The 12,510-nt window shown below is 39.8% G+C and overlaps 1 protein-coding gene across 1 annotated transcript in view; it reads left to right on the top strand.

Annotated features, from left to right (window-relative positions):
• SLC25A16 (solute carrier family 25 member 16) overlaps nucleotides 1–12,510 on the top strand; it is a 94,163-nt gene that overhangs the window by 75,556 nt on the left and 6,097 nt on the right. The window contains exons 17-21 of the mRNA XM_082603008.1: nucleotides 1,689–1,919; nucleotides 4,963–5,079; nucleotides 5,164–5,273; nucleotides 5,911–6,025; nucleotides 6,665–6,884. Coding sequence (XP_082459134.1) covers nucleotides 1,689–1,919; nucleotides 4,963–5,079; nucleotides 5,164–5,273; nucleotides 5,911–6,025; nucleotides 6,665–6,884 — 793 coding nt within the window. The remainder of the gene's footprint in view (nucleotides 1–1,688; nucleotides 1,920–4,962; nucleotides 5,080–5,163; nucleotides 5,274–5,910; nucleotides 6,026–6,664; nucleotides 6,885–12,510) is intronic.

Below are 12,510 nucleotides of genomic sequence, written 5' to 3'. Positions count from 1 at the left end.
GACAGATACAGGTTATGTAGCATGTTAAAGCCATGCAGTTTCGTATATTCATGCCAACTCCAGATGGCTGTCAGTGAATTGTTTCTAAGTAGAGCACCATTGTTATTTTCAGTAGATTAAATATACCTCGGGACTTCTCTGGCGGTCCAGTGGTTAAGACTCGGCGCTTCCACTCCTTAGGGGGTGGGGCGGGCGGACGACTAAGATCCCGCATGCCATGTGGCACGGCCAAAATAGATAAATAAATACACAAATACGTAAATAAATAAACCTCAAGAAATCTTAAAAAATTACTAGTGAAATTAAATCCTTTTTCATCAGTGAAAAGACTAAACTTGAGTATATCATAAGGTGAATTTTAGCATATTGGTACAGTGGAAATTAATGAAGTTTTACTTAATATTTTAAATACTAGCATTTTGAAAGTCTTTATTTTTATAAGTTTTGATAGAGATTCACATTTTCTAAAGTGGGTCAATATTGTATTTTGTGAGATCCATTTTTTTACAAGTTACTTGTAAAGTTATAACTTTATATATCTTTGCATAGTATATTTCTTTATGTAATATTTAGTTGCTTTTGATCCATTTCTTTCTTTCCAGAATGAATATTGATAATAATGTGACTTTAGACTTTAGATCGTTATTTCCTTAATACTAGACTTTAACACAAGGCACCATTAGAGTGGAGAAAGTTTAAGTTGTTTTCAACAGACTACATAACTACAGTAAATACGTCCAGTGTACGTGCCAGCAAGCTTCTTTAGTATAATAGTAATGCCTGAGAGACTGTAAATGCTTCATGCTTATTTCTAAGAGGCAGTGGACTTATTAATTTGCTTGCCATTGTTTTAGTAACAATAATTATAAATTCTCTTGTAAACACTAAAGAAATACGTTACTACTTTCTTCACTTCAGTTTCAGTCAGGTTATTACGATTTGTCTTCTGTAGTGTTACATGTGTATCAGCACAGGAGGTGGGGTGTCAGTCAAGAATCAAAGTGCTGATATGCAAGTTGTTCAGAAATCTCAGGGACTTCCCTGGTGGTCCAGTGGTTAAGAATTTGCCTTCCAATGCAGGGGATTTGGGTTCAATCCCTGGTCTGGGAACTAAGATCCCACATGCCTCAGGACAACTAAGCCCGAGTGCTCTAGAGCCCGCGCGTCACAACTAAGACCTGATGCAGGGCTTCCCTGGTGGCGCAGTGGCTGAGAGTCCGCCTGCCGATGCAGGGGACACGGGTTCGTGCCCCGGTCCGGGAGGATCCCACATGCAGTGGAGCGGCTGGGTCTGTGAGCCATGGCTGCTGAGCCTGCGTGTCCGGAGCCTGTGCTCCGCAACGGGAGAGTCCACAACAGTGAGAGGCCCACGTACCGCAAAAAAAAAAAAAAAAGACCGTATGCAGCCAAATAAATAAATAAATATTTAACAAAAACAAAAACAAATCCCAGACTGTGGTGCAACAAGGGAGGTGCTCCCTAGCACCTATCTAGAGATCTGGTGATGAGAGATTTTCTTTTTATTTTTATTTTTGGCCTTGTCGCACGCATGCGGGATCTTAGTTCCCCGACCAGGGATCAAACCTGTGCCCCCTGCAGTGGAAGCATGAGTCTTAACCACTGGACTGCCAGGGAAGTCCTGAGAGATTATTTTAAAACTAATTTCTCTTTTTCTTTCTCTCTCATAGGGAGGAGAGTGGCAGTTGCATTGGGAACCTGATTAGAACAGAACATGTAAAGACAGTTTGTGATGGACAATATTTACATAATTTCCAACATAAAAATGGTGCCATGCCTATCACAAATCTAATGGCAGGTGACAGAATTATTTTAAGTGGAGAAGAGAGAACATTGTTTGCTTTGTCTAGGGGGTACATGAAGGAGATTAACATGACAACTGTAACCTGTTTATTAGACAGGTAATGAAATGTTCCCTTTTTGGGTGGGGGGGTAAAGCTTTATTGATATGTAAACATATACCATATGGTTCATCCATTTAAAGTGTATAATTCAGTGATGTTTAGTATATTCACAGAGCTGTGCAGTCAGCACTAAAGTCAATTTTAGAGCATATTCATCACCCCCAAAAGACTCCCTGTAGTCACTCCCCCTGCCCTAGGCAACCACCAATTCCCCTTCTACCTTTATAGATTTGCCTCTTCTGAACATTTCACATAAATGGGATCATACAATATGTGGTCTTTTGTGACTGGCTTTTTTCACTTAGCATACTGTTTTTGAGGTTCATCTTCATGTAGTGGCATGTACCAGTACTCCATGCCTTTTAAAAAAATTTAGATAAAATTCACATAACATAAAATTAACCATTAACCATTTTAAATGTAGAGTTCAGTGGCATTTAGCAATTATCCAACTGCTAAACTTTTGTTTAGTACATTACATTCCATAGTGCTAATGTGGACGTAATCTTATCAGATTCTCACAACCACGTGTACAGCAGGCAGGACAGACGCCCTGTGTTGGCTGTAAAGCTTATTTCTCCTTCTTAGCACTCTGGGCACTCACCGTTTCATTCTCTCCTTTTTTTTAATATTTTATTTTTTATAATTTTATTATTATTGTTATTATTTTTATTATTTTTTGTCTGCATTGGGTCTTTGTTGCTGCGTGTGGGCTTTCTCTAGTTGCGGCGAGCCAGGGCTACTCTTCGTTGTGGTGTGCGGGCTTCTCATTGCGGTGGCTTCTCTTGTTGCGAAGCACGGGCTCTAGGTGCGTGGGCTTCAGTAGCTGTGGCACGCGGGCCCTAGAGCGCAGGCTCAATAATTGTGGTGCACGGGCTTAGTTGTTTCGCGGCATGTGGGATCTTCCCAGATCAGGGATCGAACCCATGTCCCCTGCGTTGGCAGGTGGATTCTTAACCACTGTGCCACCAGGGAAGCCCTCCTTTTTTTAAAGAACATGCTTTTTTCCATTTATAGTTGTAAATACTTTATACTTATAAAGTATAAATTAAAACAAAGTGAGTTAATTTAAAGAATAATATTAAGTAAATAGAAAAGTCGGTATGAAAATTTGTGGTAAAACTAAAATCCATGTTCGTTAATATCCATATTCCCTTCTTCCTGGACCCCCAGCCTTTCTTTCATTTAAGTGCCGGCATGCGTCACATTTCTTAGTGGATGGAGATCAGTAATTGGGATGTAGTGGAAATGTCCAGGCTTGCTCTCTGCTAATCAGTAATCCTCGTTAAGCCATAACCAGTCCTAGCCTAGGTTTCATGATATTGGAGTATCAGCTGTGATATTTCTGTTGTTTCTTAGGAATCCCTGCAGTCAGTCCTTTAGGTATTTATTTGGCACCTAACATGTATTAGGTGCTTTGTAAACCCTTAAGGAGCTCATAGTCTTGTGGGTAACAAATAAATAAATATGTTTTTGGTCTAATATGACAAGTGTTTGAATTGATGGGAACACAGAGGAGAGGCATTTAACCCAGTTTGAGGAGGCTCAGGGAAGGCTTTGTGGAAAAGGTCATTCCATATCTTCACCCTGTGGGTGAATAAGTTAGCCTGATGAAGTAGTGTGAGAGGAGTATATCAAACAGAGGGAACAGGGTGTGGAAAGACCTGATGGTGTGAAGTGGAGTGTTCAGCAAAGTACAGGTAATAATTAGTTTCTGGAATGTAAAAGATAAAGAAGGGAATGATTGGAGAGGTCAGGTCATAGAAGGTCTTATATACCATGTTAAGAAGTTTTGACTTTACTTTTTCAGATGTACTGAAGAGCTTTAAACAGAAGAATGATAATAATCAGATTGGCATTTTTCTGTGGATGCACTATGGAGAATAGAGTTAATTAATGGAGGCAAAACTGAAAGCCGAGAAGTCAGGCACCTGTTGTAGTGGCCCAGGCTTGAGGTGATTGAGGGCAGGGTAGTTTTTTTTTTTTTTTTTGCGGTACGCGGGCCTCTCACTGCTGTGGCCTCTCCTGTTGCGGAGCACAGGCTCTGGACGCGCAGGCTCAGCGGCCATGGCTCACAGGCCCAGCCGCTCCGCGGCATGTGGGATCTTCCCAGACCAGGGCATGAACCCGTGTCCCCTGCATCGGCAGGCGGACTCTCAACCACTGCGCCACCGGGGAAGCCCTGGCAGGGTAGTTTTGACAGAGAAGGTGGAATGACTTTGAGAAGTATTTAGAAAGTAAAACTGTCTGACATGGGATCCTGATCGAGTGTGCAGGGTTGGAAGAGAGTGAGGGAGAGGGAAGGATCAAGACAGCTGTGTGGATGCAAGAGCCATTAATTGAGGTCAGGACCACAGAAGAAGGATCGAGTTCAGCAGGAATAAAGAGTTGTTCGGTTTTGAAAAACTGAACTTTCATAGCCTGGGTTTTAACTAAGTGGAAATAAATATCTTGCTGCTTGCTGGATATCCAAGCCTGAAGCTTGGGTGAGAAACAGGGTGGGAGAGGAATGTGAGGTCAGGCCTGAAGATGTAGAGTTGGGATTTAGACCCACGTGGGTGCATGGGACCAGAGGGAAAATGACAAGAAAGAAGAGTACACGGGACCAGGGAGGGGACCTAGGGAACATCATGGTTTAGGGGCTGATAGAGGAGTGGGAGAAGCTGTCGGGAAAGAGACCTGTACTCCAGGCTGGAGGAGGGAGGAGCCATATGCTCAGGACCCTTCTGGGGTGGTGAGCCCAGGCTGAATTGCCCAGGTAGAACTTGCCCAGGTCCAAGTGAATTGTTAGCAAATGTTGTAGGTTCCCGATTATTAACTGCTTTGACTTTGGTGCCTTGTGCCTTCCCCTTCTCCCTTTTCCCACCAATCCAGGGCCTCATCCTGTCTTTGGTTGGCAAGTATGTATTAGGGGCTGGTAGCCATTTTAATAGCAATTTTGGCTCATTTATTCTTTTAGCAGACAGCAGCATATTTCTTATACAGATCTACTGACTATGTTAAATGAAAAACATTCATGTACATCTGTTTGCTGTTTTAGGAACTTGTCAGGACTCCCAGAATCAACTTTGTTCAGATTGGACCAGGAAGAAAAACATTGTGATATAGATACCCCATTAGGAAATCTTTCTAAACTGATGGAAAATACTTATGCCAGGTTTGTAACAATAAATGAATCTGAATTTTGTTCCACTTTCCTAAGGAACGTGGAGTAAAAAAAAAGCTTTTTTTTTCTTTTCAGCCAAAAACTTCGAGATTTAATCATTGACTTTCGCGAACCACAGTTTATATCCTACCTCAGTTCTGTTCTTCCACATGATGCAAAGGACACAGTTGCCTGCATTCTAAAAGGTATGTTATAATCAGTGTGTATGCATCCATTAATTTTTCTTGGTTCTATTTATAATTTAATCTATATTATAGTCCAGTATTTTAATACTTAAAAAAAATAAATTTATTTATTTATTTATTTTTGGCTGAGTTGGGTCTATTTTTGCTGCGCACAGGCTTTCTCTAGCTGCGGCTAGCTGGGGGCTACTCTTTGTTGCGGTGCATGGGCTTCTCATTGCTGTGGCTTCTCTTGTTGCGGAGCACGGGCTCTAGGCGCCCGGGCTTCAGTAGTTGTGGCTCGTGGGCTCTAGAGCACAGGCTCAGTAGCTGTGGCGCATGGGCTTAGTTGTTCCACAGCATGTGGGATCTTCCCGGACCAGGCTTGAACCCGTGTCCCCTGCATTGGCAGGCGGATTCTTAACCACTGTGCCACCAGGGAAGTCCTTTAATAATTTATAAACTTGTAATTACAGCTTTTAGACAGCATCTCTTTGGAATTAGTTAACCTGTGACCTTTACTGTCACCATGACATTTCCTTACTTTGAAAAGACGTATTGAAGAACAGACTAGAATAGAGTCAGCTTTTCTTGTAAAATAGTTAAGATGCTCAGTAAAATTCAACACTCTTTTCCCTGTTATTTTTAAATTTAAATGTAGGTTTGAATAAGCCTCAAAGGCAAGCCATGAAAAAGGTACTTCTTTCAAAAGACTACACCCTCATCGTGGGTATGCCTGGAACAGGAAAAACAACTACAATATGTACTCTTGTAAGGTTATTATTCTTTTGCTTAGAAACTGAATATTTAAATCAGCTTCTCCTTGGTTCAGAGAATGTGATATTGGATATCAAAAGGGCTGAATTTTAAGTCAAAAATGCCTTTATTTCAAACTAAAAGTGACATGAGAAATAGAAAACCTAAATTACCAATAGTTGTAATCACCTTGTAGATATCTTGCATGTAAGATTGTCTAAAATCTCTTTCTGTTGTTGTTATATGTATGTTTTCCTTCCCTTTAAAAAATGATAAGTTGTACAGAGGCGGTTGAAATAGAGTTTTCTTGAATTTTTTTTCATGTCAGTAAATTACTGAGCAGTCTTAGAATAATCATAATGATGGCAGCAAATATTTATTGACTGATACTGTGTGCCAGGCACTAGTCAAAGTGTATTTGTATTCAATTTTATTATGACATAATATATTATTAGCATATCTTTAATAACATGATAATAATGCCATGTTATTTTCATAAAACATTTTGGCTATATAGTTTTTTAAAAAGTTACTTGGCTCAGCTCTTAGATATGCTTCCTATTAAGTTTTCTAATTCTATTCAAAAAATATAAATGTTAAAAATTATCGGGAGTTAAAAGTAATGCTGTTTTCCTTTCTTTTATTCATTATTAGGTAAGAATTCTCTATGCCTGTGGTTTTAGTGTTTTGTTGACCAGCTATACACACTCGGCTGTTGACAATATTCTTTTGAAGTTAGCAAAGTTTAAAATTGGATTTTTGCGCTTGGGTCAGACTCAGAAGGTACATCCAGATATCCGGAAGTTTACAGAGGAGGATATTTGCAGATCAAAATCCATTAGATCCTTAGCTCTTCTAGAAGAACTCTACAATAGTCAAGTAAGTACAATTATTGTATAATAATACTGGCAGTAATTTTTGTAGCCAGAATGAGGGGAGAAATGGTACGTTGGGAAATTTAATCGCATTGACCAAATTTGCACGTGATTAATTTATATAAACCACAGGAGCAGTTTATGAGTTTATAGTTTGTTCTTTGCTTCTGAACTGAAATACGGTTTCTGGTTTATTATTCAGGGCTCCCATCTTCTAGTTTAAAATATCCTAGTAAAGGAAAACTCTGTTTCTGTCTACTCACACTTCTGACACTGACTACGTGGAGTTAGTGCAGACTCCACAGGTTAAGGACTCAGTCCCACAAGACTGCCCCCTACTTCAGTTCTCAATTGCGAGTTCAAGCCTCCTGTGTCCAGCTTGGGGGTTCCTGTGTCCTCCTCCTTGGATTCTATAATTTGCTAAAATGGCTCACAGAACTCAAGAAAGTCAGCTCATTAGCATAAACTCAGGTATGATTAGAAGGGACTTATGAATAACGAAAGATGTTCCTGTCACCCCATCAATCAGGAAATTCCAAGGGTTTTAGGAGCTCTGGGTCAAGAACCAGAAGGAAGACCAAATGTGTATTTCTTATTATATTATAGTGTCACACCTAGAAAACTAATAATCAGGATTTTTTAGTGAGTTTGAATTAGAAGTAATGGTATATGAATAGTCTTGTGATAGGTATTTTTAGGCTTTGATATAGAACCTAATTTTTATTTAATGTCTATATATTTTTACTGGGAAGTCTTAACTGATATTTTTGTCTTAAAAATTATCTAAAATAGATTTTAATAGACTATTCTTACAACTCTTTTGTCTAATGTCTATCCCAATTATTGAAAAATTTTGAAGTGGCTAAGATTATGTCTGATTTACTTTTTTAAATTAAAGTTTTTATTTTGAGATAATTATAGATTCACATATAGTAGTCAGAAATAATACAGGGAGATCATGTATACCCTTTGCCCAGTAGTAACATTTTGCAAAACTAAAGTAAAATATCACAACAGGGATATTGAAGTGTTACAGTCTACATACAGAATAGTTCCATTACCACAAAGATCACTCTCGTTGTACTTTTATAACTATGCCCACTTCTTTCCTGCCTACTCATTCCTTGACCCCTGATAACCACTTTTCTGTTTTCCATTTCTACAGTTTTGTCATTTCAAGAATGTTATATAAGTGGAAATATATGTTATCAAGCAAAAGTTCGTGTGCCGGACACACAGGCCAAACAAACTGAAACGTCAGAGTTTGGAGCAGAGAAATGTTTATTGCAGGGTCAAGCAAGGAGACCAGGCAGCTCGTGCTCAAAAACCTCAAACTCTTTTCAGGGAGAAGTTTTTATAGGCAAAATTTGGGGTGAGGGCTGCAGGGTGTGTATCTTTCTTCTGGTTGGTTGGTGGTGAGGTAACAGGGTGGTGCTCCAGGAATCTTGTGCTCAGCCTGAAGTTACTATCCTCCACCTGGGTGCTGGCCTTATTTCCTGCAGAAGACCTCAAGGGAGCAGGGGAGGGATAAATTGGGAGATGTGATTGACATATACATACTACTATATATAAAATAGATAACTAATAAGGACCTGCTGTATAGCATAGGGAGCCCAATACACTGTAATGACCTATATGGGAAAAGAATCTAAAAAACAGTGGATATATGTATAACTGATTCACTTTGCTGTATGGCAGAAACTAACACAACATTGTAAATCAACTATACTCCACTAAAAATTAAAAAAAAAAGAACTCAAAGATATTTGTAACATATTCCTTGAGGAAGAACCAGGATCCTTCTTTAATCCCTGCACTATAGTTTCTTGATTGTTCCTCCTTTGTTTCTGCATCCCCTATTTCCCTGATTAGTAGCTGTTTGAATATGCCCTTTGGAACTCTGGGAAGATCGAGGAGGCTGAAGCTTTTATCCTACAAATAAGAAATGGGGGACCCGGAAAGGCTTTTGTTCCTAGGAGGGCCCCACAAGGTCCTGCTTGGTTTCACATACAGTATGTAATCTTTGGGGATTGGTGTTTTTCACTTAGCCTAATGCTCTGTAGATTCAGATTGTTACATGTATCATCAGTAGTTTGCTCCTTTTTATTGGTGAGTATTGTTCCATAGTATGGATGCGCCACAATTTGTTTAACCATTCACCCATTGGAAAACATCTGGGTTGTTTGCAGTTTTTGGCTATTACGAATAAAACTGCTATAGACATTCATGTATAGGGTTTTGTGTGAACGTAAGTCTTCATATCTCTGGGATAAATGCTCAGGGGTGCAGTGTCTGAGTCATTTGGTAGTTGCATGTTTAGTTTTTAAAAAATCTACCAGGGCTTCCCTGGTGGCGCAGTGGTTGAGAGTCCGCCTGCCGATGCAGGGGACACGGGTTCGTGCCCCGGTCAGGGAAGATCCCACGTGCCGCAGAGCGGCTGGGTCCGTGAGCCATGGCCGCTGAGCCTGTGCGTCCGGAGCCTGTGCTCTGCAACGGGGGAGGCCACAACTGTGAGAGGCCTGCGTACCGCCAAAAAAAAAAAAAAAATTACCTATCTGTTTTCTAAAGAAGCTATAACATTTTACATTCCCACCAGCAAAGTGTGAGTGATCCTTGTCAGCATTTGGTGGTGTTAACTATTTTTCATCTTGGCCATTCTGATAGGTGTATAGTGATATACAATGTGAGAATGTCTCAACTTCCCCTTCATTCCTGAAGGATAGTTTTGCTAGTTATAGGATTCTGGGTAAATATGTAATTCTTTTCTTTTATACTGGGAAAATATTCTGCCACTTTCTTCTGGCTTCCGTGGTTTCTGATGAGAAATATGCTGACGTTTGAATTGGAATGTTTTGCCTTATAGCAAGATGGTGTTTACCTGGGCTGCTTTTCAGAATTTTTTCTTTTCTTTAGTTTTTAGAATTTTAATTATGATATGTCTTGTAGTGGATTTTTTTCTATCATGTTTGGAGTTTTCCCAGCTTATTGAATCTATAGATTTAATGTCTCTTGCCAAACTTGGGACATTTTTAGCCATGATTTCTTCTAGTGCTTTTTCAGCCCCTCCCTCTTTCTTTTCTGCTAGGACTGTGAAGACACGAATGGTGGATCCTTTATGTCCTGCAGGTCCATGAGGCTCTGTTTAGTTTTTGTTTTTTCAGTCTACTTTCTGTCTGTTATTCAGACTGTATAATTTCTATTTTTCTATGTCTTTGTTCACTGATTCTTTTCTCTGTCCCTTGCTGTTGAGCCTATTCCATGATTTTAAAATTCTAGTTATTCTAGTTTCAGTTCTAAAATTTCCATTTGGTTCTTCTTTTTACCTTCTGTTTCTTTGCCAAGACTTTTATTTTCTTGAGATTTTATATCTTTTTCTTTTCATTCAAGTGTGTTCATAATTGTTCATTGAAACATTTTTATCATGGCTGCTTTAAAATCTTTGTCATCGGGCTTCCCTGGTGGCTTAGTGGTTGGGAGTCCGCCTGCCGATGCGGGGACGGGTTTGTGCCCCAGTTCGGGAGGATCCCGCGTGCCGCAGAGCGGCTGGGCACGTGGGCCATGGCCGCTGGGCCTGCGCGTCCGGAGCCTGTGCTCCGCAGCGGGAGAGGCCACAATGGTGAGAGGCCCACATACCGCAAAAAAAAAAAAAAAAAAAACAAAAAACTTTGTCATATAATTCTAACATCACTGTCATCTATTGATTGTCTTATATTCATTCAGTTTGAGATATTTCTGGTTCTGTATATAATGAGTGATTTTTTATGAAATCTGAACATTTTTGTATTGTGTTATTTAAAACTTTTGTTTTAGCTCGCTTCCCTAACACTACCCTGGTAGGGCAAGAGGGTGTGCCACCTCATTACTGCCAGCTGGGAGCTGAAGTCCAGGATGCCTACTTGGCATCTTTTAATGCAGAAGGTGACGGGCTTCTCATTACTGTTTGATAGGGGTGGAAGGAGTCTAGGTTTCCCACGCAGTCTCCACTACATTGCTGGGTGAGGGTTACTACCAGCCAAGAGGGATGAAAATCCTGGCTTGACCTTCTCTGACACCACCCCGGCAAGGTATTGGGGTGCCTTATTCCAGCCTCAGGCAGGTGGAAGTCTAAGATCCTCCCTTGACTTTTGCTGGCATTGGTAGGGGGGCAAGGCCATAATTTTTTGTTTTTATTTTTTTAGATTTTCTAAATTCTTTATTAGATTGAACATGTGTTTCTTTTTAATTTTTATTATTTTTTTCTTTTCCTTTATGGTTTATTACAGGATGCTGTATATAGTTCCCTGTGCATACAGTAGGACCTTGTTATTTCTCTGTTTTATATATAGTAGTGCATATCTGTTAATCCTACCCTCCTAATTTATCCCTCCAGCCACCCTTTCACCTTTGGTAACCGTAAGTTTGTTTTCTATGTCTGTGATTCTGTTTCTGTTTTGTAAATAATTTCATTTGTATCATGTTTTTAGATTCCACATGTAAATGATATGATATTTGTCTTTCTCTCTTTCTGGCTTACTTCACTTAGTATGAAATCTAGATCCATCCATGTTGCTGCAGATGGCATTATTTCATTTTTTATGGTTGAGTAATATTCCATTGTATACATATACCACATCTTTATCCATTCATCTGTCGATGGATATTTAGGTTGTTTCCATGTCTTGGTTATTGTAAATAGCGCTGCGATGAACATAGGGGTACATGTATGTTTTCAAATTAGACTTTTTTCCAGATATATGCCCAGGAGTGGGATTGCTGGATCATACGGTGACTCTATTTTTAGTTTTTGAAGGAACCTCCGTACTGTTCTCCACAGTGGCTGCACCAATTTACATTCCTACCAACGGCGTAGGGGGGGTTTCCTTTTCTCCACACCCTCGCTAGCATTTATTATTTGTTATTTGTAGACTTTTTAATGATGTCTATTCTGATCTGTGTGAGGTGGTACCTCATTGTAGTTTTGATTTGTGTTTCTCTAATAATTAGCGATGTTGAGCATCTTTTCATGTGCCTGTTGGAGATCTGTGTGTCTTCTTTAGAGAAATGTCTATTTAGGTCCTCTGCCCACTTTTTTTTTTTTTTTTTAATAAAGGAGATGTAGTTCTTTTTTTTTAACTTAATTAATTTATTTATTTTTAGCTGTGTCAGGTCTTAGTTGTGACATGCAGGATCTTCGTTGCAGTGTGTGGGATCTTTCGTTGTGGTGCACAGGCTCTTCGTTGTGGTGTGCGGGCTTCTCTCTAGTTGCCGCGCTCGGTCTTCTTTCTAGTTGTGGCATGCAGGCTCTCCAGTTGAGGCACATGGGCTCAGTAGTTGTAGCATGTGGGCTTAGTTGCCCCTCAGCATGTGGGATCTTAGTTCCCTGACCCGGGATCAATGCAGTGTCCCCTGCATTGTAAGGTGGATTCTTTACCACTGGACCACCAGGGAAGTCCCTCCTGCCCATTTTTTGATTGGGTTTTTTGTTTTTTTGTTATTGAGTTGTATAAGCTGTTCGTATATTTTAGAAATTAAGCCCTTGTTGTTTGCATCATTTGCAGATATTTTCTCGCCATCTGTAGGTTGTCTTTTCATTTTATTTATGGTTTGCTGTGCTGTGAAAAAGCTTATAAGTTTGATTAGGTCCCATTTAT

The sequence above is a fragment of the Mesoplodon mirus genome (genome assembly GCF_964341445.2).
Source record: "Mesoplodon mirus genome assembly, chromosome: 2".
NCBI lineage: Eukaryota > Metazoa > Chordata > Mammalia > Artiodactyla > Ziphiidae > Mesoplodon > Mesoplodon mirus.
This window is presented reverse-complemented; position numbering and strand designations above follow the sequence as displayed.